Source organism: Zootermopsis nevadensis, unplaced genomic scaffold (assembly GCF_977971745.1).
Source record: "Zootermopsis nevadensis isolate Lab colony 2312 unplaced genomic scaffold, Znev_1.0 Znev_ptg000061l, whole genome shotgun sequence".
Lineage (NCBI taxonomy): Eukaryota > Metazoa > Arthropoda > Insecta > Blattodea > Termopsidae > Zootermopsis > Zootermopsis nevadensis.
In genome coordinates, this window is record NW_028259192.1 from 2,054,767 (window position 1) to 2,077,663 (window position 22,897).

Genomic DNA, 22,897 nt, shown 5'->3' on the forward strand with positions numbered 1-22,897 from the left:
TCCAGTCTACCGTTTTTGGTGAGCCTGGTGGATTCGTTCGTCCAGTCTACCGTTTTTGGTGAGTCTGGTGGATTCGTTCGTCCAGTCTACCGTTTTTGGTGAGTCTGGTGGATTCGCTCGTCCAGTCTACCGTTTTTGGTGAGTCTGGTGGATTCGCTCGTCCAGTCTACCGTTTTTGGTGAGTCTGGTGGATTCGCTCGTCCAGTCTACCGTTTTTGGTGAGTCTGGTGGATTCGCTGTTTCAGTCTACATTTTGGTGAGTCTGGTAGATTCGCTGTTTCAGTATACCGTTTTTGGTGAGTCTGGTGGATTCGCTGTTTTAGTCTACTTTTTGGTGAGTCTGGTGGATTCGCTCGTTCAGTCTACTGTTTTTGGTGAGTCTGGTGGATTCGCTCGTTCAGTCAGTTTTGGTTTTATTCCCATGATGCACTGGTCTTAAACCTTTACTGGAATCATTATTTCTTTCGGCAATTGCATTTAGATGTTTGCTGACGTGAAGTTGGTGGTGCGTTTCCATGATAGCTTGTCACGTGGAGGGTTGAGTCTTCAGCTTCGCGCTCCCGCCGCGGGAGGGGGAGGCGGATGTCAACACGACGTGTAGAAACAGCGTATGTGATGACGTGGTGGGGTTAGATCATCTGCAGAGTTTTGGTATTGTTCAGATAACGCCATTTCACGTGATGGCAGTACTGAATACATTGCGACACTGTTTGTGGGTTATGCTGCTGTTAACTTTTTACAGGAGGTACGTATATTCCACGAATTTACGCAAAGTAAATCTATGTATGGTAGTAACACACCAAATTTGGTTCCCTTTCTGACCTCCTTTTCTGTGCATTCGTGCATAAATGACGTAGGTATTTATTTAGTTATTTATATATTGGCACTATCAGTAGCTGACGTGTTATGTCATGGAATTATATAACTATTAGTGAATAATAAATGCGAAAGGATGTGAAAGGAAGTGGTCGTGACCTAGTTTAAGGTACTGTCTCGCCATTTGCCTAGAGAATAAGTAATTAGGTTGATCATTTCTCGTCCAGGACGGAGTAAGTTGATAATAATGTAACTGTCTCTAAAAATTCTGAACTTACGTACTCTCTTCAGCTAATTACAATTCCGTTGTCAGAAACTGGACGTTTAAATAAAGTTTGCGGAAAGCAGCCTCTAAATGAAATAAAGTAGATTTTTTGAAATGTTGGATGCTTCTACAGTACCCTCATAATAATGACCAATAGACGTCATTTCCTATTTGACATCAGAGATAACAACGAATCAGAAGTTAGAAAACACTAAAGTCTCCATTAAGTCTCCCTTTTAACAAGCTTTGTCTTGTTAGACTAAAGAAAACTATCGAGTTAATTGGAGTGCCTTCCACTGGGTGTCATCTTCATCACGCTAAGAGAAACAAAAGAAATACGAGATCCGAGCTATTGTTTTAAAGTAGTCGCTTCTAGGGGCGCGCTTTCAAGAGATAGAGGTTAATTGTTGCATGATGACGTCATGAGCTTGTGATAGACGGTAGATGGCTCTCGCATGGAATGATGGCTTGTCACAAAAGCTGACGTCCCCTCGTGAAACATGAAAAGGACTTGCGTTTAACTCCGGCCTTTCTTCTGAACCTCTTTCGAGGGTTTGTTTCACACACCCAAGAAAGGGACACAACGAAAGTGGGATGTCTACCTCGGTAGCAGCTGGTGGATAAAGAATTTGGTCTCGTATGAGGTCTGCTATCATGTTCTTCATTGAAGGAGAATCATCAAAAGGGATGTAAGTTATAGAAGTTGATTGACGAAAATGAGGTCGAAACTCAGACCTTTATTGATTCTTTGTAATCGTAACAAGTGTTGGAATTTATACGTCTTAGCGTTGTTTATGTTCTCGGACTCGATTCCACCTTCTGTAACTCTTCTAAATTACACGTTTTAAACCAAAATATGTTCTTGTGACGGTCCATTGGGGGTATAAAATGTGGGACGAGAAAGAAGTAATTAGTTAGAATTGTTATTTGCCTTCTAGACCAGTGGTATTCAACCTGGGGTACGCGTACCCCCAGGGGTACGTGAAATTTAAAAAAAAAATATATTATTTTATGATAAGCACTGAATAATGAGTAATGCAATTTATTTAATTTATTTTAGATGCAGATTATATACTATGTATAACTTGAATTATACACCAACAACTTTGGGGGTACAAAGTTGAAGAGAAATTATATCTGGGGGTACGCGAAGACATCTTAGGGGGTACGTGAAATTTAAAATAAATATATATTATTTTATGATAAGCACTGAATAATGAGTAATGCAATTTATTTAATTTATTTTAGATGTAGATTATATACTATGTATAACTTGAATTATACACCAACAACTTTGGGGGTACAAATTTGAAGAGAAATTATATCTGGGGGGTACGCGAACAAAAAAGGTAGAATACCACTGTTCTAGACAATACATACTGTGTGTTGCTTTATTTTTCATCACTGAGTAATGATGTTCTGTAAAATTAATTGTTTTACCGTTATGATTTAAAGATTTCTGTTAGTTCAAAATAATATCCACAGGGAGCAGTGCTATCACAAAATTACGAGCATTCCACATTAGAAGAGCAAATCTGTTTTACTGAGAATACAATATCAGTGGATCAACTACAGTCAATCACCATCGTTATTATCTTCCGCGGTTTCATAAAAGAAGCTTGCTTTGTGTGAAACGACGTTAAACAAACAACTTTGGCTAAACGCCAAGTGGGACAGGCGACTGGACGTGGACGGGGGGGGGGGGGGGATGAAAGGACAAGTGTCACGTGACAGACTTCCAGATTTTAACAGAATCTCCTCTTACATTTATAAGCACATTGAAATTAATGCCATTGGAATGTCGTATTTCTTGTCGAAGGTGGGTGGAATCGCGATAATTTTAATTTTGGAAGTACTTGCAGACAAATTTAACCCAAAAAAAGATTTTAATTCGGCGAATTTCACTAGAATGAGACAAATTCAGAGGAGGTAACAACATTTTCCCTCGTCTTTGTTAGAGAAAGTCTGTGATGCAAAATTGAATGTGAGTGATAAGGTTTAGTACACATTAATCATGGTGAACTTTATGCATTCCTTGTGCCGGATGGAATTATTTTTGTTTCAGGCCTTTATGTCAGTGTAACCTCATGACACCGCCACGGTGGTCTAGCGGTTAGAACGCTGGCCTTGTAATCCTGGGGTCTCGGGTTCGATTCCCGGCGGTGCCCGAATTTATAACTTGTGTTGGGCAAGGCCGTGGTCTAGGCAACACGGAGTTTTCCTCCGTGGCATCCCAACAATTACTCCATTCACACACAGAAGAAGGCAATGGCAAACCACTTCTGGATCATCTGCCAAGAACGTATATGAACAGGTCCCAGTCCGAGAAAAGGATGGAAGGATCCTGTTCATATGGACCTGTCCTCAGACAGAACACTAATTATTATTATATAACCTCATGACCCTGACAGTTGGTGGATACTTGGGCAGTCGCCATCGTCTGATATTTAAATACAAAACATTTCGTCTTCAGATGTAAGGCTACGATGATTATGAATGGTGAATTTGCAAGGATGGGAAAGGAAAATGTCGTGGCCTACTTCGAGGCACTGTCCAAGCTTGTGCCTGGATGGTCTGGGGAAAATCTTAAACACGTAATTCAGAAACGCAAGCTCGGGGTCGATATTAGAATCAGGAACACGTTGGGGATGGGTCTTAAATTCGACTACATTATCACAGACCTGGTGGTTAGTTACAAAAGCAGTTTCTTAGTCTCTGTTTTTTTTTTTTCATATTCGTGGCCAGAACGTGGCAGAGTTTGCCTGAAGAAGGAAGGGAGATACGAGCTTATTCAAGTTGCTTTCATTTCTAGATGTGCATCATCGAATTTGTCCCATGCGCTTTGCTTTTCTGAGCGAATGTAAGGGACTCGAGACAGTATTACAGGTTGGATAGAACTGAGTGCTCCGATTTCGCTTGGCTTTCAATCTGTATAAAATTTCACGAAAGGTCAAGGCAAGGAAGTAAGTACCAGTTTTAGGCTGGCTTTAGAAAGGAATTTTATCGCCATGGGACTAAAAGAGTTTTATGTTATTTCACGGAAATATGTGGATTCTCATGAAAATCTACAGATGCTCATGTCTATGAAGACTAATCTGACGAACTATTTTCTGAGTTCCTGTCTTTAAGGCTTTGACCGGGATGTTCTTTGTTAAATCTTATGTGGTACCGCCTGATTCGACTTCTATTGGTTAAGTGAAGTGTTTTCTTCGTGGTACGGTCTGGATTCGTAAATATTATGAAGACGAGCTTCGGCTTCAAAGGGTTAACCAGCTGATTTTCGTAATGGTGAGGTGTAGTGTTTTCTTCGCGGTACGGACTGAATTCGTAAATAATATTCAGACGATCTTCGGCTTCAAAGGGTTAACAACTCCGAAGAGGTGACAGTGGGAACTTCTTAATTGGATGGAAGTATCCAAGACCGAACTTCCTTCACATTCGATGAATGAAATGAAGACATTTTAATAAACCGAACCTTTACATCGTGAATCAGCGTGAATAGTGTTCAAAATGACCGTCTTTTGCCTCGACTGACAGGCGGCCACCAAAATTGAAGGGCAAGACCTTTCAATATTTCGTGCTCGGCGCCTTTGAAGCGTCGCTGGTTTTGTCCTTCAAGAAACCCACAAGAAAAAGTCACTCGGGGTTGAATCTGGCGATCGTGGGGGGTACTCAACAGAACCTCCGCGTTCCATCCATGGGCCCGGAACTGTTGTCACGATGGTACTGTGGTCTTTACATATCACATGTTCTCGTCTGCATACAGATGACGAACGGCGGGAACAGTGGATTATTCAATGTGTATACATGTTTTTTGGGCATTCTATATCTTGATCTGACTGTCCACGGGGGTATATTCATTGTGAGGGAGAAATATGCAGTATTAGTAAACGGAATCCAGACCTCTCTTTATCGGAAATTTATCACGCCCCATGAATATAGAGCGAAAATCAATGTAACATTATCCCTAACAAATCGAAACTTAAAAATATTTGTTATTCCCCTTTCGTATAATTGTGTTTCATGCTGTCCAGTTTATCTGAAAAAGAAGGCTCGGTCAAAGGGGAAGAATAATTAATGAACTACTACAAAGAAGGAACGAAACATAGGAACTAATTAGCTTCATGAAGCAGAACTTTTGTTGAGAAGCCGATGGTCGCTCGTTAATCAAGCAATTAATTACTCCTTTTGTAGAAACAGGAGTTTCATCACCGCATTTATAGGAATCCATCACAGGTTCCTATCATAAGCCAGATACAATCCACATTCTACCAACCAGTTTCCTCAAGATTCACTTTAATATTATCATCTCACCTGCGCTGGTTCCGAAACCAAATTTCGTGTGTTTCTACGGAGCGTTAAGAACATCGTAAATGTGTGTCCTTGTTGTCGGATGACCTATAGTTGTGTTTGGCATGTGCAGAGCAATTTAGGAATTAATCTTATCTGCCTTTATGTCGTTGAGTACAATAGCCTATATCTGCCAACTACTAACACACACAGAGCATTTTTGATGTAGGAAAATAAAATAAAATGTAACTCGGAAAATCGTGATGTGGGAAAATACTAAATATTCAGGGTGGATAAGATAATTTAGGATAGGATCTAGATGTTGGATTTTGTCTTGGTGATAAACAGACGTTGAATAAAATTTTTCTTTGATATTATCCATCGTCTAGTAAATATAAAACGTAAAAAACGACGTTTCGGAGATGGGACTCTATCTCCGTCTTCAGGTTCCTACACAGTTGGGCCCACTAGATAGAGCTAATCCCTATCTCCGTCGAATAAAAATTTCCTTGGATATTATCCATCGTCTAGTAAATATAAAACGTAAAAAACGACGTTTCGGAGATGGGACTCTATCTCCGTCTTCAGGTTCCTACTCAGTTGGGCCCACTAGATAGAGCTAATCCCTATCTCCGTCGAATAAAAATTTCCTTGGATATTATCCATTGTCTAGTAAAATATAAAACGTAAAAAACGACGTTTCGGAGATGGGACTCTATCTCCGTCTTCAGGTTCCTACAAAGTTGGGCCCACTAGATAGAGCTAATCCCTATCTCCGTCGAATAAAAATTTCCTTGGATATTATCCATCGTCTAGTAAATATAAAACGTAAAAAACGACGTTTCGGAGATGGGACTCTATCTCCGTCTTCAGGTTCCTACTCAGTTGGGCCCACTAGATAGAGCTAGAGTCCCATCTCCGAAACGTCGTTTTACGTTTTATATTTACTAGACGATGGATAATATCCAAGAAAATTTTTATTCAATTGACTCTTCACCATCGTCAAGAAATTTTAGATTTGATATAAACAGAAATATTCCGTGTTTGTCGAAAGTTATTTAATCAGGGATTTAAAAGACTTACAGAAAATAAGAGAATTCGTCTGTCATCAGAGATTGAGGTGAACTTTTCGTTGGAAAATTTCTGCACAAGTTACACGGCTTTGTCCGATAACGGAGTATATCAATTTCTGATAGAATAAATAGAGACAGTGTCCGTGACCTTGTTTATTCCTGCCGTACTGACACGACGGAAACCGACAAAACTACGTTTCATTCAGTCATTTGGAATGAAACTTCCAAATCTGATAAATTTATTTTTAAAGCTTGTACCAGCGAATTGTTTCAACGTCTGAATAAGCGTCGACAACTCGAGAAAGAAATTATTAAAACATCTGAAAAAGACTTGGAGCTCACGAAGAAAACCTGGCGCAAGTGAGTTACGTCAGTACGTCTGTTAATGGAACGGAGATGGCGCCACGTGGACTCGGTGTCCATCACATCCTCCTGTTCCGCGCTCTGCGTCTGCTGTCGAAACGTCTCTGCAGGACAATGCCTGCTACCACCATAATGGCGACGAGCGTCGTCAGTCCTGCCGTGACGTAGATCATGGCGTCTGATAGGCCGAAAGTCACTTCTACGTTGTCTGATTCAGGGACAGCCCGTAATTGCTCCGTCTGGCTACAAAAGGCCGCCTTCTTCCACTTGTAGAAGTGAACCAGCCGTTTGTTCCGAAATTGGATGGGTACGTCGCACCTGAAACATTTCGTCTTGCTTTGATATTGTTGCTATGGGGTGAGACTTCTGTAAGACTCGTCCTCTAACGGGGGTATATGTCCGTCCCTTATATTATACAGGGCTAGTCTAAATGATGTTCCCGATTTTAAACACATGTTACACACGTTTAATGAAATTCAGATGCACAAAATTGGTACCGATGGAAAGAGAAACTCTCCAAGTTTATTGTTGGTATACTTCGTGGCTGCGTAGAAAAACTGTTCGCCGCCAGGGGCGATATGGGAGAAAATGGCTGCCATCGAAGACGGGCAGATCCACCCAGTGGGCATACAATTCGTAAGTGGTATTCCGGGGCTGCATCTGTAAGAGAAAGTGAATCGGCCGCCCGTTAGTAAGCGAGGAAACAGTTGAGCGGGTCCGTGCAAGTTTCACACGCAGTTACCAAGGGGGCTCACATTGAACATCTGTGATGTACCGAAAGAAACTTGGAGAGTTTCTCTTTCCATCGGTACCAATTTTGTGCATCTGAATTTCATTAAACGTGAGTAGCATGTCTTTCAAATTGGGAACATAATTTAGAATAGCCCTGTATATCATTGCATATGAAACACCAGTGAAATTACGTCGGGGTTAAAGACGGAGGACTCTGAGAGAAACCTGTCCCACTGCCACTTTGTCCACAGCAAATTCTGATTGGACTGGCCTGGGCGCCAGTCCCAGTCTCCGCGGTGGAAATCCAGCGACTAACCGAAGAAATCCTTGCCCTTTGCCTCTAACAATTTCTGTCAGGTGGATGGATTGCGGGTACGTCTAAATGCATTACAGAGTTCGATGTCATTTATTCCAGCTAAATTATCCGATCTTCATCCGGGGCTTAGTGCGTTATGCAACATCCAATGACATATTGCAGTATTTCTGAAGCATTCTTATACCGCGTACCATATCCCCAAAATGATCTCATCCAGTTAATTCAACAGAGTAAAGACTTAACATAGCATAGTAAAATGAAGGAATAGAATCTACTCAACTCGCGGACCCCCGTTGAGAAACAGTGATGAATGCATTTGGACGCATGGTTCTACTTTCTCAGGTGTGTGGATAGACTGAGTTGGCCCCTTGAGGAACATCTCAGGATAGCGAGACTAAGATTCGATGTCGGGACTTCGGATCTCTCAAATAAGAAACACGTTTGTCAACTACTAAACTACACCATTACTTTTCTGTAGCTGCCCGAATTTATAACTTGTGTTGGGCAAGGCCGTGGTCTAGGCAACACGGAGTTTTCCTCCGTGGCATCCCAACAATTACTCCATTCACACACAGAAGAAGGCAATGGCAAACCACTTCTGGATCATCTGCCAAGAACGTATATGAACAGGTCCCAGTCCGAGAAAAGGATGGAAGGATCCTGTTCATATGGACCTGTCCTCAGACAGAACACTAAATAAATAATAAGATGAGGTGGTCTAGCGGTTAGAACGCTGGCCTTGTAATCCTGCGGGGTCTCGGGTTTGATTCCCGGCGGTGCCCGAATTTATAACTTGTGTTGGGCAAGGCCGCGGTCTAGGCAACACGGAGTTTTCCTCCGTGGCATCCCAACAATTACTCCATTCACACACAGAAGAAGGCAATGGCAAACCACTTCTGGATCATATGCCAAGAACGTATATGAACAGGTCCCAGTCCGAGAAAAGGATGGAAGGATCCTGTTCATATGGACCTGTCGTCAGACAGAACACTAAATAATATAGCTGACCTAACATTTCGTCAAAAATATTAAGAACTCTTCCCTGCATGTGTTGATGTCTGATTTCTCATTTTTGCAGAGCGATCGCACAAACCTCAACTCGTAAAGGAGGTCCTGCCTCGTTCTGTAAAGGTGGGGCACCAGCCTGTCTAGGACCCACTGCAGGGGGCAGGTACAGTCCCAGGGGTTACCCTGTAGGTCTGCCGCGTCGAGCGACTCCCAGTGCGTGAGCTTCTCATCCAGAGACGACAGCACGTTGTAGCTCAAGTCCAGCTGCAACAAGAACCACCCGAGTCCGAGTAACGTGACCGACAAAAATCTGCATTCCAAGGTCAGTCAAATATTCAGTATCGGTTCAAAGAGCCCGTCATTTTACGTAATTCTCTGCGAACCCTGCGGTTTCGAGAACACTTTTTATACTCTCCTTATAATTTATCCCCAACCTCTTTCATTTTTCTGGGTGTTAGACCAATTCCATTATTATTTTCTGATTGCCCTAGTACAAGTTATAAATCTCTCTGTTTTGAGTTTTTCCTGTCGCTCAGGACCAAATGTTATCTTGAAAACATTTTTTCTCATATATCCTCAGTCTAAGCAGGATTTGAGGTTCTCACGACAGTAAGTAGGAACATGGCTGTCTTCTGGGTTGTAGTTCCGCGAAGTATGTTAGAAGTTTACTAACGTTTCAGAGGTCCTTTCTGCGTCTATCATCAGGACGATAACGGTGGCAGCAAGGACCTCTGAAACATCTACCAGACTACACGGCAATACAACCCAGAAGGCAGCAACCTTGACCCTGAATCTTAGTTTGCCAGCCGAATGTTCAGAATGTGCCAATAGTTTGCCGTTCACTGTCGAGGCAGGAATTCATCCCGTCCAGACAGATTATGGGGTCCACATATCCTCCTGATCAGTGGGTGAAGGGGAAATCGTTCCTCAGGGTTGAAGCGACCGCGGGAACTCGGCATTAGTCTTACCGAGCAAATCCCAACGTCTTTGAAAGCATCCACGTCGATCTTGGAGAGACGAGGATTGTGTGACATTCTGATTGCAAGTTTTCTACTGCAGTTCTGGGCCAACGCCTCGAACTCCACTCCAGTCTTCTCTGAGCCGCTGTTGCACGCGCCGCATGGCGAAGCTAAACCTGAGCAGTAATGAAAAATAAATACCGGGATACTAAAAATTAGGACGTTCAATATATTATAGACCCATAATTCCATAGTTAGATTTTAAACAAGAAGAGAGCAGCGCAAAAATTGTGCTTCGAGAACAGTAGAATTCTGCTATGTAATTAACAAAACAGAGCCCAAGTCCGGAAGAGACTGGGGCAGGGGGAGACAGGGTCCGGCAGAAACCGAGTGAGAATTTTGAAAAAGAAAATATTGGAAATTTATAAACATTTTCGAAAAATCAGAAAATGTTGGAAATTGTTCAAAAGGCGCACAAAACCAAAACATTTTAAAAAAATTTAAACTTTAAGAATAATTTTCGAAAATTCATCGTTTAATACGTTTTATTATAATATTTACGACCTTTTTAAATTGCTGAAACATTTTCAAAATTCTGAAAATTTTTCGGACATCCAGACCGGCATAGACCGGGTACGGCAGATGCCGAGGAAGGCAGAGACCTGTGCAGGGAGAGAACGGTTGCGAATTTTGAAAACAATTTTCAAATATTTAAACATTTTCGAAAAATCAGAAAATGTTGGAAATTGTTCAAAAAGCGCAGAGAACCATTTTTTAAAAAAATACCAACTTTACAATAATTTTTAATAAGTTTTATTACGTTTTTATGAAATTTACCTTTTTTAAATTTCTGAATTTTTTTTAAAATTAAAGAAAATCGATTTTTAGGACCGTTCCACCAGACATCCGGAGTCGGCCGGCAGACATCGGGACAGGGACAGACCGGTTCCCTCAGAAATCGAGTCCCACGAACACCGGGTGAAAATTTTGAAATTGTTTTCGAAAAATAAAAAAATGCTGGAAATTGTTCAAAAACAAAAAGTTTTGAAAAATTTCAGGCAGAGACAGGGTCCGTTAGAGACAGGGTACGGCACAGACCGTTACCTATAGATACCGGGATGGCAGAGGATGGGTAAGGCAGAGACCGTATCCGGCAGAGATCAGGTGCGGAAAACTATCAAAACACTTCAAAATTCCTCAAAACATTAAAAATGCTGGAAAATGCCCAAAAAGCTTACAAAATAAACAATTCTGAAAAATTTCAATTTTTTTCCCTGTTTTGAATTTTTTTGGTTTTATGTGTCTTTTAGACAATTTCCAGGATTTTTTTATTTCTCGAAATGTTTACAGATTCGAAATTTTTTCAAAATTCTCCCTTACCGAATCTAACCAGAGACATTGACGGAAACACGCAGTCCTGCAGAAGTCGGTTGTTATAGACACCGAAGCAGGCACCAACCGGGTGACAGAGGCCGAGTCCGTCAGAGACAGGATGTGGCATTCGCCGAGGCTGGCATGCACCTCTTGTGGAGAGTTTGAAAAACCTTTGAAAATTTTCAATAATTTCGTAAAAATAAAGAAATGCTGGAAATTGTCAAAAAAGCGCACAAAACCAAATTTTTTTGAAAAATTTCACTTTCAAATTTTTTTCAAAAATATTCATATAAATATAGACGAGTGACTTCTCGAGACTTGGGACGAGTGACTTCTCAAGACTTGGGACAAGAACTTCACAAGACTTGGGACAAGTGACTTCTCAAGACTTGGGACAAGAACTTCTCAAGACTTGGGACGAGTGACTTCTCAAGACTTGGAACGAGTGACTTTTCAGGACTTGGGACAAGAACTTATCAAGACTTGGGAGTCTAGTCCTGATAAGGATGGGACAGGTCAAATTTAGAAGGAAAAATTTTCAATTTTTTCGATAAATCAAAAAACGCTGCAAACCTTCTGAAATGCCCACAAAACCAAAAATTTTCGGAAAATTCGGAAAAAAATTAAAAGTTGAAAATTTTCAAAAATTCTTAGTTTTGTGCGCTTTTTCGACGATTTGCCACGTTTTTCGATTTTTCGAAATTTTTCGAAAAAATTGAAATTTTTCAAAGGGGTACCCCTTTGAGAATTTTCAAAATTTTTCGAAATTTTAAAAAAATTAAAAACGACTGCAAATGGCGTGAAACGCGAAGAAAACTAAGAATTTTCGGAAAAAAATTGAATTCAGCTAAGACGGGTGAGACACAGCCCTAAACAAGCAGACAAGACTTGGTACAAGAACTTCTCAAGACTTGGGACAAGTGACTTCTCAAGACTTGGGACAAGTGACTTCTCAAGACTTGGGACGAGTGACTTCTCAAGACTTGGGACAAAAACTTCTCAAGACTTGGGACAAGAACTTCTCAAGACTTGGGACAAGAACTACTCAAGACTTGGGACGAGTGACTTCTCAAGACTTGGGACAATTGACTTCTCAAGACTTGGGACAAGTGACTTCTCAAGACTTGGGACAAGTGACTTCTCAAGACTTGGGACAAAAACTTCTCAAGACTTGGGACGAGTGACTTCTCAAGATATGGGAAGAGTGACTTCTCAACACTTGGGACAAGTGACTTCTCAAGACTTGGGACAAGAACTTCTCAAGACTTGGGACAAGTGACTTCTCAAGACTTGGGACAAGAACTTCTCAAGACTTGGGACGAGTGACTTCTCAAGACTTGGGACGAGTGACTTCTCAGGACTTGGTACAAGAACTTCTCAAGACTTGGGAGTCTAGTCCTGATAAGGATGGGAAAGGTCAAATTTAGAAGGAAAAATTTTCAATTTTTTCTTAAAAATCAAAAAACGCTGCAAACCTTCTGAAATGCGCACAAAACCAAAAATTTTCGGAAAATTCGGAAAAAAATTAAAAGTTGAAAATTTTCAAAAATTCTTAGTTTTGTGCGCTTTTTGGACGATTTGCCACGTTTTTCGATTTTTCGAAATTTTTCGAAAAAATTGAAATTTTTCAAAATTTTTCGAAATTTTAAACAAATTAAAAACGACTGCAAATGGCGTGAAACGCGAAGAAAACTAAGAATTTTCGGAAAAAATTGAATTCAGCTAAGACGGGTGAGACACAGCCCTAAACAAGCAGACAAGACTTGGTACAAGAACTTCTCAAGACTTGGGACAAGTGACTTCTCAAGACTTGGGACAAGAACTTCTCAAGACTTGGGACAAGAACTTCTCAAGACTTGGGACAAGAACTACTCAAGACTTGGGACGAGTGACTTCTCAAGACTTGGGACGAGTGACTTCTCAAGACTTGGGACAAGTGACTTCTCAAGACTTGGGACAAGTGACTTCTCAAGACTTGGGACAAGAACTTCTCAAGACTTGGGACGAGTGACTTCTCAAGACTTGGGACGAGTGACTTCTCAAGACTTGGGACAAGTGACTTCTCAAGACTTGGGACAAGAACTTCTCAAGACTTGGGACAAGTGACTTCTCAAGACTTGGGACAAGAACTTCTCAAGACTTGGGACAAGTGACTTCTCAAGACTTCTCAAGACTTGGGAGTCTAGTCCTGATAAGGATGGGACAGGTCAAATTTAGAAGGAAAAATTTTCAATTTTTTCTTAAAAATCAAAAAACGCTGCAAACCTTCTGAAATGCGCACAAAACCAAAAATTTTCGGAAAATTCGGAAAAAAATTAAAAGTTGAAAATTTTCAAAAATTCTTAGTTTTGTGCGCTTTTTGGACGATTTGCCACGTTTTTCGATTTTTCGAAATTTTTTGAAAAAATTGAAATTTTTCAAAGGGGTACCCCTTTGAGAATTTTCAAAATTTTTCGAAATTTTAAAAAAATTAAAAACGACTGCAAATGGCGTGAAACGCGAAGAAAACTAAGAATTTTCGGAAAAAATTGAATTCAGCTAAGACGGGTGAGACACAGCCCTAAACAAGCAGACAAGACTTGTTACAAGAACTTCTCAAGACTTGGGACAAGTGACTTCTCAAGACTTGGGACAAGAACTTCTCAAGACTTGGGACAAGAACTTCTCAAGACTTGGGACAAGAACTACTCAAGACTTGGGACGAGTGACTTCTCAAGACTTGGGACGAGTGACTTCTCAAGACTTGGGACAAGTGACTTCTCAAGACTTGGGACAAGTGACTTCTCAAGACTTGGGACAAGAACTTCTCAAGACTTGGGACGAGTGACTTCTCAAGACTTGGGACGAGTGACTTCTCAAGACTTCGGACAAGTGACTTCTCAAGACTTGGGACAAGAACTTCTCAAGACTTGGGACAAGTGACTTCTCAAGACTTGGAACAAGAACTTCTCAAGACTTGGGACAAGTGACTTCTCAAGACTTCTCAAGACTTGGGAGTCTAGTCCTGATAAGGATGGGACAGGTCAAATTTAGAAGGAAAAATTTTCAATATTTTCTTAAAAATCAAAAAACGCTGCAAACCTTCTGAAATGCGCACAAAACCAAAAATTTTCGGAAAATTCGGAAAAAATTGAAAGTTGAAAATTTTCAAAAATTCTTAGTTTTGTGCGCTTTTTGGACGATTTGCCACGTTTTTCGATTTTTCGAAATTTTTCGAAAAAATTGAAATTTTTCAAAGGGGTACCCCTTTGAGAATTTTCAAAATTTTTCGAAATTTTAAAAAATTAAAAACGACTGCAAATGGCGTGAAACGTGAAGAAAACTAAGAATTTTCGGAAAAAAATTGAATTCAGCTAAGACGGGTGAGACACAGCCCTAAACAAGCAGACAAGACTTGGTACAAGAACTTCTCAAGACTTGGGACAAGTGACTTCTCAAGACTTGGGACGAGTGACTTCTCAAGACTTGGGACAAAAACTTCTCAAGACTTGGGACAAGAACTACTCAAGACTTGGGACGAGTGACTTCTCAAGACTTGGGACGAGTGACTTCTCAAGACTTGGGACGAGTGACTTCTCAAGACTTGGGACAAGTGACTTCTCAAGACTTGGGACAAGAACTTCTCAAGACTTGGGACAAGTGACTTCTCAAGACTTGGGACAAGAACTTCTCAAGACTTGGGACAAGTGACTTCTCAAGACTTGGGACAAGAACTTCTCAAGACTTGGGACAAGAACTTCTCAAGACTTGGGACAAGAACTACTCAAGACTTGGGACGAGTGACTTCTCAAGACTTGGGACGAGTGACTTCTCAAGACTTGGGACAAGTGACTTCTCAAGACTTGGGACAAGTGACTTCTCAAGACTTGGGACAAGAACTTCTCAAGACTTGGGACGAGTGACTTCTCAAGACTTGGGACGAGTGACTTCTCAAGACTTGGGACAAGTGACTTCTCAAGACTTGGGACAAGAACTTCTCAAGACTTGGGACAAGTGACTTCTCAAGACTTGGGACAAGAACTTCTCAAGACTTGGGACGAGTGACTTCTCAAGACTTGGAACGAGTGACTTTTCAGGACTTGGGACAAGAACTTCTCAAGACTTGGGAGTCTAGTCCTGATAAGGATGGGACAGGTCAAATTTAGAAGGAAAAATTTTCAATTTTTTCGAAAAATCAAAAAACGCTGCAAACCTTCTGAAATGCGCACAAAACCAAAAAGTTTCGGAAAATTCGGAAAAAAATTAATAGTTGAAAATTTTCAAAAATTCTTCGTTTTGTGCGCTTTTTGGACGATTTGCCACGTTTTTCGATTTTTCGATATTTTTCGAAAAAATTGAAATTTCTTTGAGAATTTTCAAAAATTTTCGAAATTTTAAAAAAATTAAAAACGACTGCAAATGGCGTGAAACGCGAAGAAAACTAAGAATTTTCGGGAAAAAATTGAATTCAGCTAAGACGGGTGAGACAGCCCTAAACAAGCAGACAAGACTTGGTACAAGAACTTCTCAAGACTTGGGACAAGTGACTTCTCAAGACTTGGGACAAGTGACTTCTCAAGACTTGGGACGAGTGACTTCTCAAGACTTGGGACAAAAACTTCTCAAGACTTGGGACAAGAACTTCTCAAGACTTGGGACAAGAACTACTCAAGACTTGGGACGAGTGACTTCTCAAGACTTGGGACAAGTGACTTCTCAAGACTTGGGACAAGTGACTTCTCAAGACTTGGGACAAAAACTTCTCAAGACTTGGGACGAGTGACTTCTCAAGACATGGGACGAGTGATTTCTCAAGACTTGGGACAAGAACTTCTCAAGACTTGGGACGAGTGACTTCTCAAGACTTGGAACGAGTGACTTTTCAGGACTTGGGACAAGAACTTCTCAAGACTTGGGAGTCTAGTCCTGATAAGGATGGGACAGGTCAAATTTAGAAGGAAAATTTTTCAATTTTTTCGAAAAATCAAAAAACGCTGCAAACCTTCTGAAATGCGCACAAAACCAAAAATTTTCGGAAAATTCGGAAAAAATTAAAAGTTGAAAATTTTCAAAAATTCTTAGTTTTGTGCGCTTTTTGGACGATTTGCCACGTTTTTCGATTTTTCCAAATTTTTAGAAAAAATTGAAATTTCTCAAAGGGGTACCCCTTTGAGAATTTTCAAAAATTTTCGAAATTTTAAAAAAATTAAAAACGACTGCAAATGGCGTGAAACGCGAAGAAAACTAAGAATTTTCGGAAAAAAATTGAATTCAGCTAAGACGGGTGAGACACAGCCCTAAACAAGCAGACAAGACTTGAACAAGAACTTCTCAAGTCTTGGGACAAGTGACTTCTCAAGACTTGGGACAAGAACTTCTCAAGACTTGGGACAAGAACTTCTCAAGACTTGGGACAAGAACTACTCAAGACTTGGGACGAGTGACTTCTCAAGACTTGGGACGAGTGACTTCTCAAGACTTGGGACAAGTGACTTCTCAAGACTTGGGACAAGTGACTTCTCAAGACTTGGGACAAGAACTTCTCAAGACTTGGGACGAGTGACTTCTCAAGACTTGGGACGAGTGACTTCTCAAGACTTGGGACAAGTGACTTCTCAAGACTTGGGACAAGAACTTCTCAAGACTTGGGACAAGTGACTTCTCAAGACTTGGGACAAGAACTTCTCAAGACTTGGGACAAGAACTTCTCAAGACTTGGGACAAGAACTACTCAAGACTTGGGACGAGTGACTTCTCAAGACTTGGGACGAGTGACTTCTCAAGACTTGGGACAAGAACTTCTCAAGACTTGGGACAAGTGACTTCTCAAGACTTGGGACAAGAACTTCTCAAGACTTGGGACGAGTGACTTCTCAAGACTTGGAACGAGTGACTTTTCAGGACTTGGGACAAGAACTTCTCAAGACTTGGGAGTCTAGTCCTGATAAGGATGGGACAGGTCAAATTTAGAAGGAAAAATTTTCAATTTTTTCGATAAATCAAAAAACGCTGCAAACCTTCTGAAATGCCCACAAAACCAAAAATTTTCGGAAAATTCGGAAAAAAATTAAAAGTTGAAAATTTTCAAAAATTCTTAGTTTTGTGCGCTTTTTGGACGATTTGCCACGTTTTTCGATTTTTCGAAATTTTTCGAAAAAATTCAGATTTTTCAAAGGGGTACCCCTTTGAGAATTTTCAAAATTTTTCGAAATTTTAAAAAAATTAAAACCGACTGCAAATGGCGTGAAACGCGAAGAAAACTAAGAATTTTCGGAAAAAAATTGAATTCAGCTAAGACGGGTGAGACACAGCCCTAAACAAGCAGACAAGACTTGGTACAAGAACTTCTCAAGACTTGGGACAAGTGACTTCTCAAGACTTGGGACAAGTGACTTCTCAAGACTTGGGACGAGTGACTTCTCAAGACTTGGGACAAAAACTTCTCAAGACTTGGGACAAGAACTTCTCAAGACTTGGGACAAGAACTACTCAGGACTTGGGACGAGTGACTTCTCAAGACTTGGGACAATTGACTTCTCAAGACTTGGGACAAGTGACTTCTCAAGACTTGGGACAAGTGACTTCTCAAGACTTGGGACAAAAACTTCTCAAGACTTGGGACGAGTGACTTCTCAACACTTGGGACAAGTGACTTCTCAAGACTTGGGACAAGAACTTCTCAAGACTTGGGACAAGTGACTTCTCAAGACTTGGGACAAGAACTTCTCAAGACTTGGGACGAGTGACTTCTCAAGACTTGGGACGAGTGACTTCTCAGGACTTGGGACAAGAACTTCTCAAGACTTGGGAGTCTAGTCCTGATAAGGATGGGACAGGTCAAATTTAGAAGGAAAAATTTTCAATTTTTTCGAAAAATCAAAAAACGCTGCAAACCTTCTGAAATGCGCACAAAACCAAAAATTTTCGGAAAATTCGGAAAAAAATTAAAAGTTGAAAATTTTCAAAAATTCTTAGTTTTGTGCGCTTTTTGGACGATTTGCCACGTTTTTCGATTTTTCGAAATTTTTCGAAAAAATTGAAATTTCTAAAAGGGGTACCCCTTTGAGAATTTTCAAAATTTTTCGAAATTTTAAAAAAATTAAAAACGACTGCAAATGGCGTGAAACGCGAAGAAAACTAAGAATTTTCGGAAAAAAATTGAATTCAGCTAAGACGGGTGAGAGAGCCCTAAACAAGCAGACAAGACTTGGTACAAGAACTTCTCAAGACTTGGGACAAGTGACTTCTCAAGACTTGGGACAAGAACTTCTCAAGACTTGGGACAAGAACTTCTCAAGACTTGGGACAAGAACTTCTCAAGACTTGGGACAAGAACTTCTCAAGACTTGGGACCAGTGACTTCTCAAGGCTTTGGACAAGTGTCTTTTCAAGACTTGGGACAAGAACTTCTCAAGACTTGGGACAAGTGACTTCTCAACACTTGGGACAAGAACTTCTCAAGACTTGGGACGAGTGACTTCTGAAGACTTGGGACGAGTGATTTCTCAAGACTTGGGACAAGTGACTTCTCAAGACTTGGGACAAGAACTTCTCAAGACTTGGGACAAGTGACTTCTCAAGACTTGGGACAAGAACTTCTCAAGACTTGGGACGAGTGACTTCTCAAGACTTGGAACGAGTGACTTTTCAGGACTTGGGACAAGAACTTCTCAAGACTTGGGAGTCTAGTCCTGATAAGGATGGGACAGGTCAAATTTAGAAGGAAAAATTTTCAATTTTTTCGAAAAATCAAAAAACGCTGCAAACCTTCTGAAATGCGCACAAAACCAAAAATTTTCCGAAAATTCGGAAAAAAATTGAAAGTTGAAAATTTTCAAAAATTCTTAGTTTTGTGCGCTTTTTGGACGATTTGCCACGTTTTTCGATTTTTCGATATTTTTCGAAAAAATTGAAATTTCTCAAAGGGGTACCCCTTTGAGAATTTTCAAAAATTTTCGAAATTTTAAAAAAATTAAAAAGGACTGCAAATGGCGTGAAACGCGAAGAAAACTAAGAATTTTCGGAAAAAAATTGAATTCAGCTAAGACGGGTGAGACAGCCCTAAACAAGCAGACAAGACTTGGTACAAGAACTTCTCAAGACTTGGGACAAGTGACTTCTCAAGACTTGGGACAAGAACTTCTCAAGACTTGGGACAAGAACTTCTCAAGACTTGGGACAAGAACTACTCAAGACTTGGGACGAGTGACTTCTCAAGACTTGGGACGAGTGACTTCTCAAGACTTGGGACAAGTGACTTCTCAAGACTTGGGACAAGTGACTTCTCAAGACTTGGGACAAGAACTTCTCAAGACTTGGGACGAGTGACTTCTCAAGACTTGGGACGAGTGACTTCTCAAGACTTGGGACAAGTGACTTCTCAAGACTTGGGACAAGAACTTCTCAAGACTTGGGACAAGTGACTTCTCAAGACTTGGGACAAGAACTTCTCAAGACTTGGGACAAGAACTTCTCAAGACTTGGGACAAGAACTTCTCAAGACTTGGGACGAGTGACTTCTCAAGACTTGGGACGAGTGACTTCTCAAGACTTGGGACAAGAACTTCTCAAGACTTGGGACAAGTGACTTCTCAAGACTTGGGACAAGAACTTCTCAAGACTTGGGACGAGTGGCTTCTCAAGACTTGGGACAAGTGACTTCTCAAGACTTGGGACAAGAACTTCTCAAGACTTGGGACGAGTGACTTCTCAAGACTTGGAACGAGTGACTTTTCAGGACTTGGGACAAGAACTTCTCAAGACTTGGGAGTCTAGTCCTGATAAGGATGGGACAGGTCAAATTTAGAAGGAAAAATTTTCAATTTTTTCGAAAAATCAAAAAACGCTGCAAACCTTCTGAAATGCGCACAAAACCAAAAATTTTCGGAAAATTCGGAAAAAAATTAAAAGTTGAAATTTTCAAAAATTCTTAGTTTTGTGCGCTTTTTGGACGATTTGCCACGTTTTTCGATTTTTCGAAATTTTTCGAAAAAATTCAGATTTTTCAAAGGGGTACCCCTTTGAGAATTTTCAAAATTTTTCGAAATTTTAAAAAAATAAAAAACGCCTGCAAATGGCGTGAAACGCGAAGAAAACTAAGAATTTTCGGAAAAAAATTGAATTCAGCTAAGACGGGTGAGACACAGCCCTAAACAAGCAGACAAGACTTGGTACAAGAACTTCTCAAGACTTGGGACAAGTGACTTCTCAAGACTTGGGACAAGTTACTTCTCAAGACTTGGGACGAGTGACTTCTCAAGACTTGGGACAAAAACTTCTCAAGACTTGGGACAAGAACTTCTCAAGACTTGGGACAAGAACTACTCAGGACTTGGGACGAGTGACTTCTCAAGACTTGGGACAAGTGACTTCTCAAGACTTGGGACAAGTGACTTCTCAAGACTTGGAACGAGTGACTTTTCAGGACTTGGGACAAGAACTTCTCAAGACTTGGGAGTCTAGTCCTGATAAGGATGGGACAGGTCAAATTTAGAAGGAAAAATTTTCAATTTTTTCGAAAAATCAAAAAACGCTGCAAACCTTCTGAAATGCGCACAAAACCAAAAATTTTCGGAAAATTCGGAAAAAAATTGAAAGTTGAAAATTTTCAAAAATTCTTAGTTTTGTGCGCTTTTTGGACGATTTGCCACGTTTTTCGATTTTTCGATATTTTTCGAAAAAATTGAAATTTCTCAAAGGGGTACCCCTTTGAGAATTTTCAAAAATTTTCGAAATTTTAAAAAAATTAAAAACGACTGCAAATGGCGTGAAACGCGAAGAAAACTAAGAATTTTCGGAAAAAAATTGAATTCAGCTAAGACGGGTGAGACACAGCCCTAAACAAGCAGACAAGACTTGGTACAAGAACTTCTCAAGACTTGGGACAAGTGACTTCTCAAGACTTGGGACGAGTGACTTCTCAAGACTTGGGACAAAAACTTCTCAAGACTTGGGACAAGCACTTCTCAAGACTTGGGACAAGAACTTCTCAAGACTTGGGACAAGTGACTTCTCAAGGCTTTGGACAAGTGTCTTTTCAAGACTTGGGACAAGTACTTCTCAAGACTTGGGACAAGTGACTTCACAAGACTTGGGACAAGAACTTCTCAAGACTTGGGACGAGTGACTTCTCAAGACTTGGGACGAGTGACTTCTCAAGACTTGGGACAAGTGACTTCTCAAGACTTGGGACAAGTGACTTCTCAAGACTTGGGACAAGAACTTCTCAAGACTTGCTACGAGTGACTTCTCAAGACTTGGGACGAGTGACTTCTCAAGACTTGGGACAAGTGACTTCTCAAGACTTGGGACAAGAACTTCTCAAGGCTTGGGACAAGTGACTTCTCAAGACTTGGGACAAGAACTTCTCAAGACTTGGGACGAGTGACTTCTCAAGACTTGGAACGAGTGACTTTTCAGGACTTGGGACAAGAACTTCTCAAGACTTGGGAGTCTAGTCCTGATAAGGATGGGACAGGTCAAATTTAGAAGGAAAAATTTTCAATTTTTTCGAAAAATCAAAAAACGCTGCAAACCTTCTGAAATGCGCACAAAACCAAAAATTTTCGGAAAATTCGGAAAAAAATTGAAAGTTGAAAATTTTCAAAAATTCTTAGTTTTGTGCGCTTTTTGGACGATTTGCCACGTTTTTCGATTTTTCGATATTTTTCGAAAAAATTGAAATTTCTCAAAGGGGTACCCCTTTGAGAATTTTCAGAAATTTTCGAAATTTTAAAAAAATTAAAAAAGACTGCAAATGGCGTGAAACGCGAAGAAAACTAAGAATTTTCGGAAAAAAATTGAATTCAGCTAAGACGGGTGAGACACAGCCCTAAACAAGCAGACAAGACTTGGTACAAGAACTTCTCAAGACTTGGGACAAGTGACTTCTCAAGACTTGGGACGAGTGACTTCTCAAGACTTGGGACAAAAACTTCTCAAGACTTGGGACAAGCACTTCTCAAGACTTGGGACAAGAACTTCTCAAGACTTGGGACAAGTGACTTCTCAAGGCTTTGGACAAGTGTCTTTTCAAGACTTGGGACAAAAACTTCTCAAGACTTGGGACAAGTGACTTCACAAGACTTGGGACAAGAACTTCTCAAGACTTGGGACGAGTGACTTCTCAAGACTTGGGACGAGTGACTTCTCAAGACTTGGGACAAGTGACTTCTCAAGACTTGGGACAAGTGACTTCTCAAGACTTCGGACAAGAACTTCTCAAGACTTGCTACGAGTGACTTCTCAAGACTTGGGACGAGTGACTTCTCAAGACTTGGGACAAGTGACTTCTCAAGACTTGGGACAAGAACTTCTCAAGACTTGGGACAAGTGACTTCTCAAGACTTGGGACAAGAACTTCTCAAGACTTGGGACGAGTGACTTCTCAAGACTTGGAACGAGTGACTTTTCAGGACTTGGGACAAGAACTTCTCAAGACTTGGGAGTCTAGTCCTGATAAGGATGGGACAGGTCAAATTTAGAAGGAAAAATTTTCAATTTTTTCGAAAAATCAAAAAACGCTGCAAACCTTCTGAAATGCGCACAAAACCAAAAATTTTCGGAAAATTCGAAAAAAAATTAAAAGTTGAAAATTTTCAAAAATTCTTAGTTTTGTGCGCTTTTTGGACGATTTGCCACGTTTTTCGATTTTTCCAAATTTTTAGAAAAAATTGAAATTTCTCAAAGGGGTACCCCTTTGAGAATTTTCAAAATTTTTCGA

At 40.5% G+C, this 22,897-nt stretch overlaps 1 protein-coding gene and 1 long non-coding RNA gene across 2 annotated transcripts in view; one reads left to right on the forward strand and one right to left on the reverse strand.

The window, feature by feature from the left end:
- Window positions 1-22,897, forward strand: part of LOC110830285 (uncharacterized) — a 122,374-nt gene that overhangs the window by 38,766 nt on the left and 60,711 nt on the right. The window contains exon 2 of the long non-coding RNA XR_015532680.1: window positions 8,934-9,185. This is a non-coding gene — a long non-coding RNA (uncharacterized LOC110830285). The remainder of the gene's footprint in view (window positions 1-8,933; window positions 9,186-22,897) is intronic.
- The window catches only part of LOC110830283 (uncharacterized), a 73,847-nt gene continuing 57,357 nt past the window's right edge, over window positions 6,408-22,897 (reverse strand). Inside the window, exons 4-6 of the mRNA XM_087340773.1 lie at window positions 9,832-9,998; window positions 8,949-9,127; window positions 6,408-7,125 (exon numbers count right to left, since the gene is read on the reverse strand). Coding sequence (XP_087196899.1) covers window positions 6,867-7,125; window positions 8,949-9,127; window positions 9,832-9,998 — 605 coding nt within the window. The 3' untranslated portion in view covers window positions 6,408-6,866. The remainder of the gene's footprint in view (window positions 7,126-8,948; window positions 9,128-9,831; window positions 9,999-22,897) is intronic.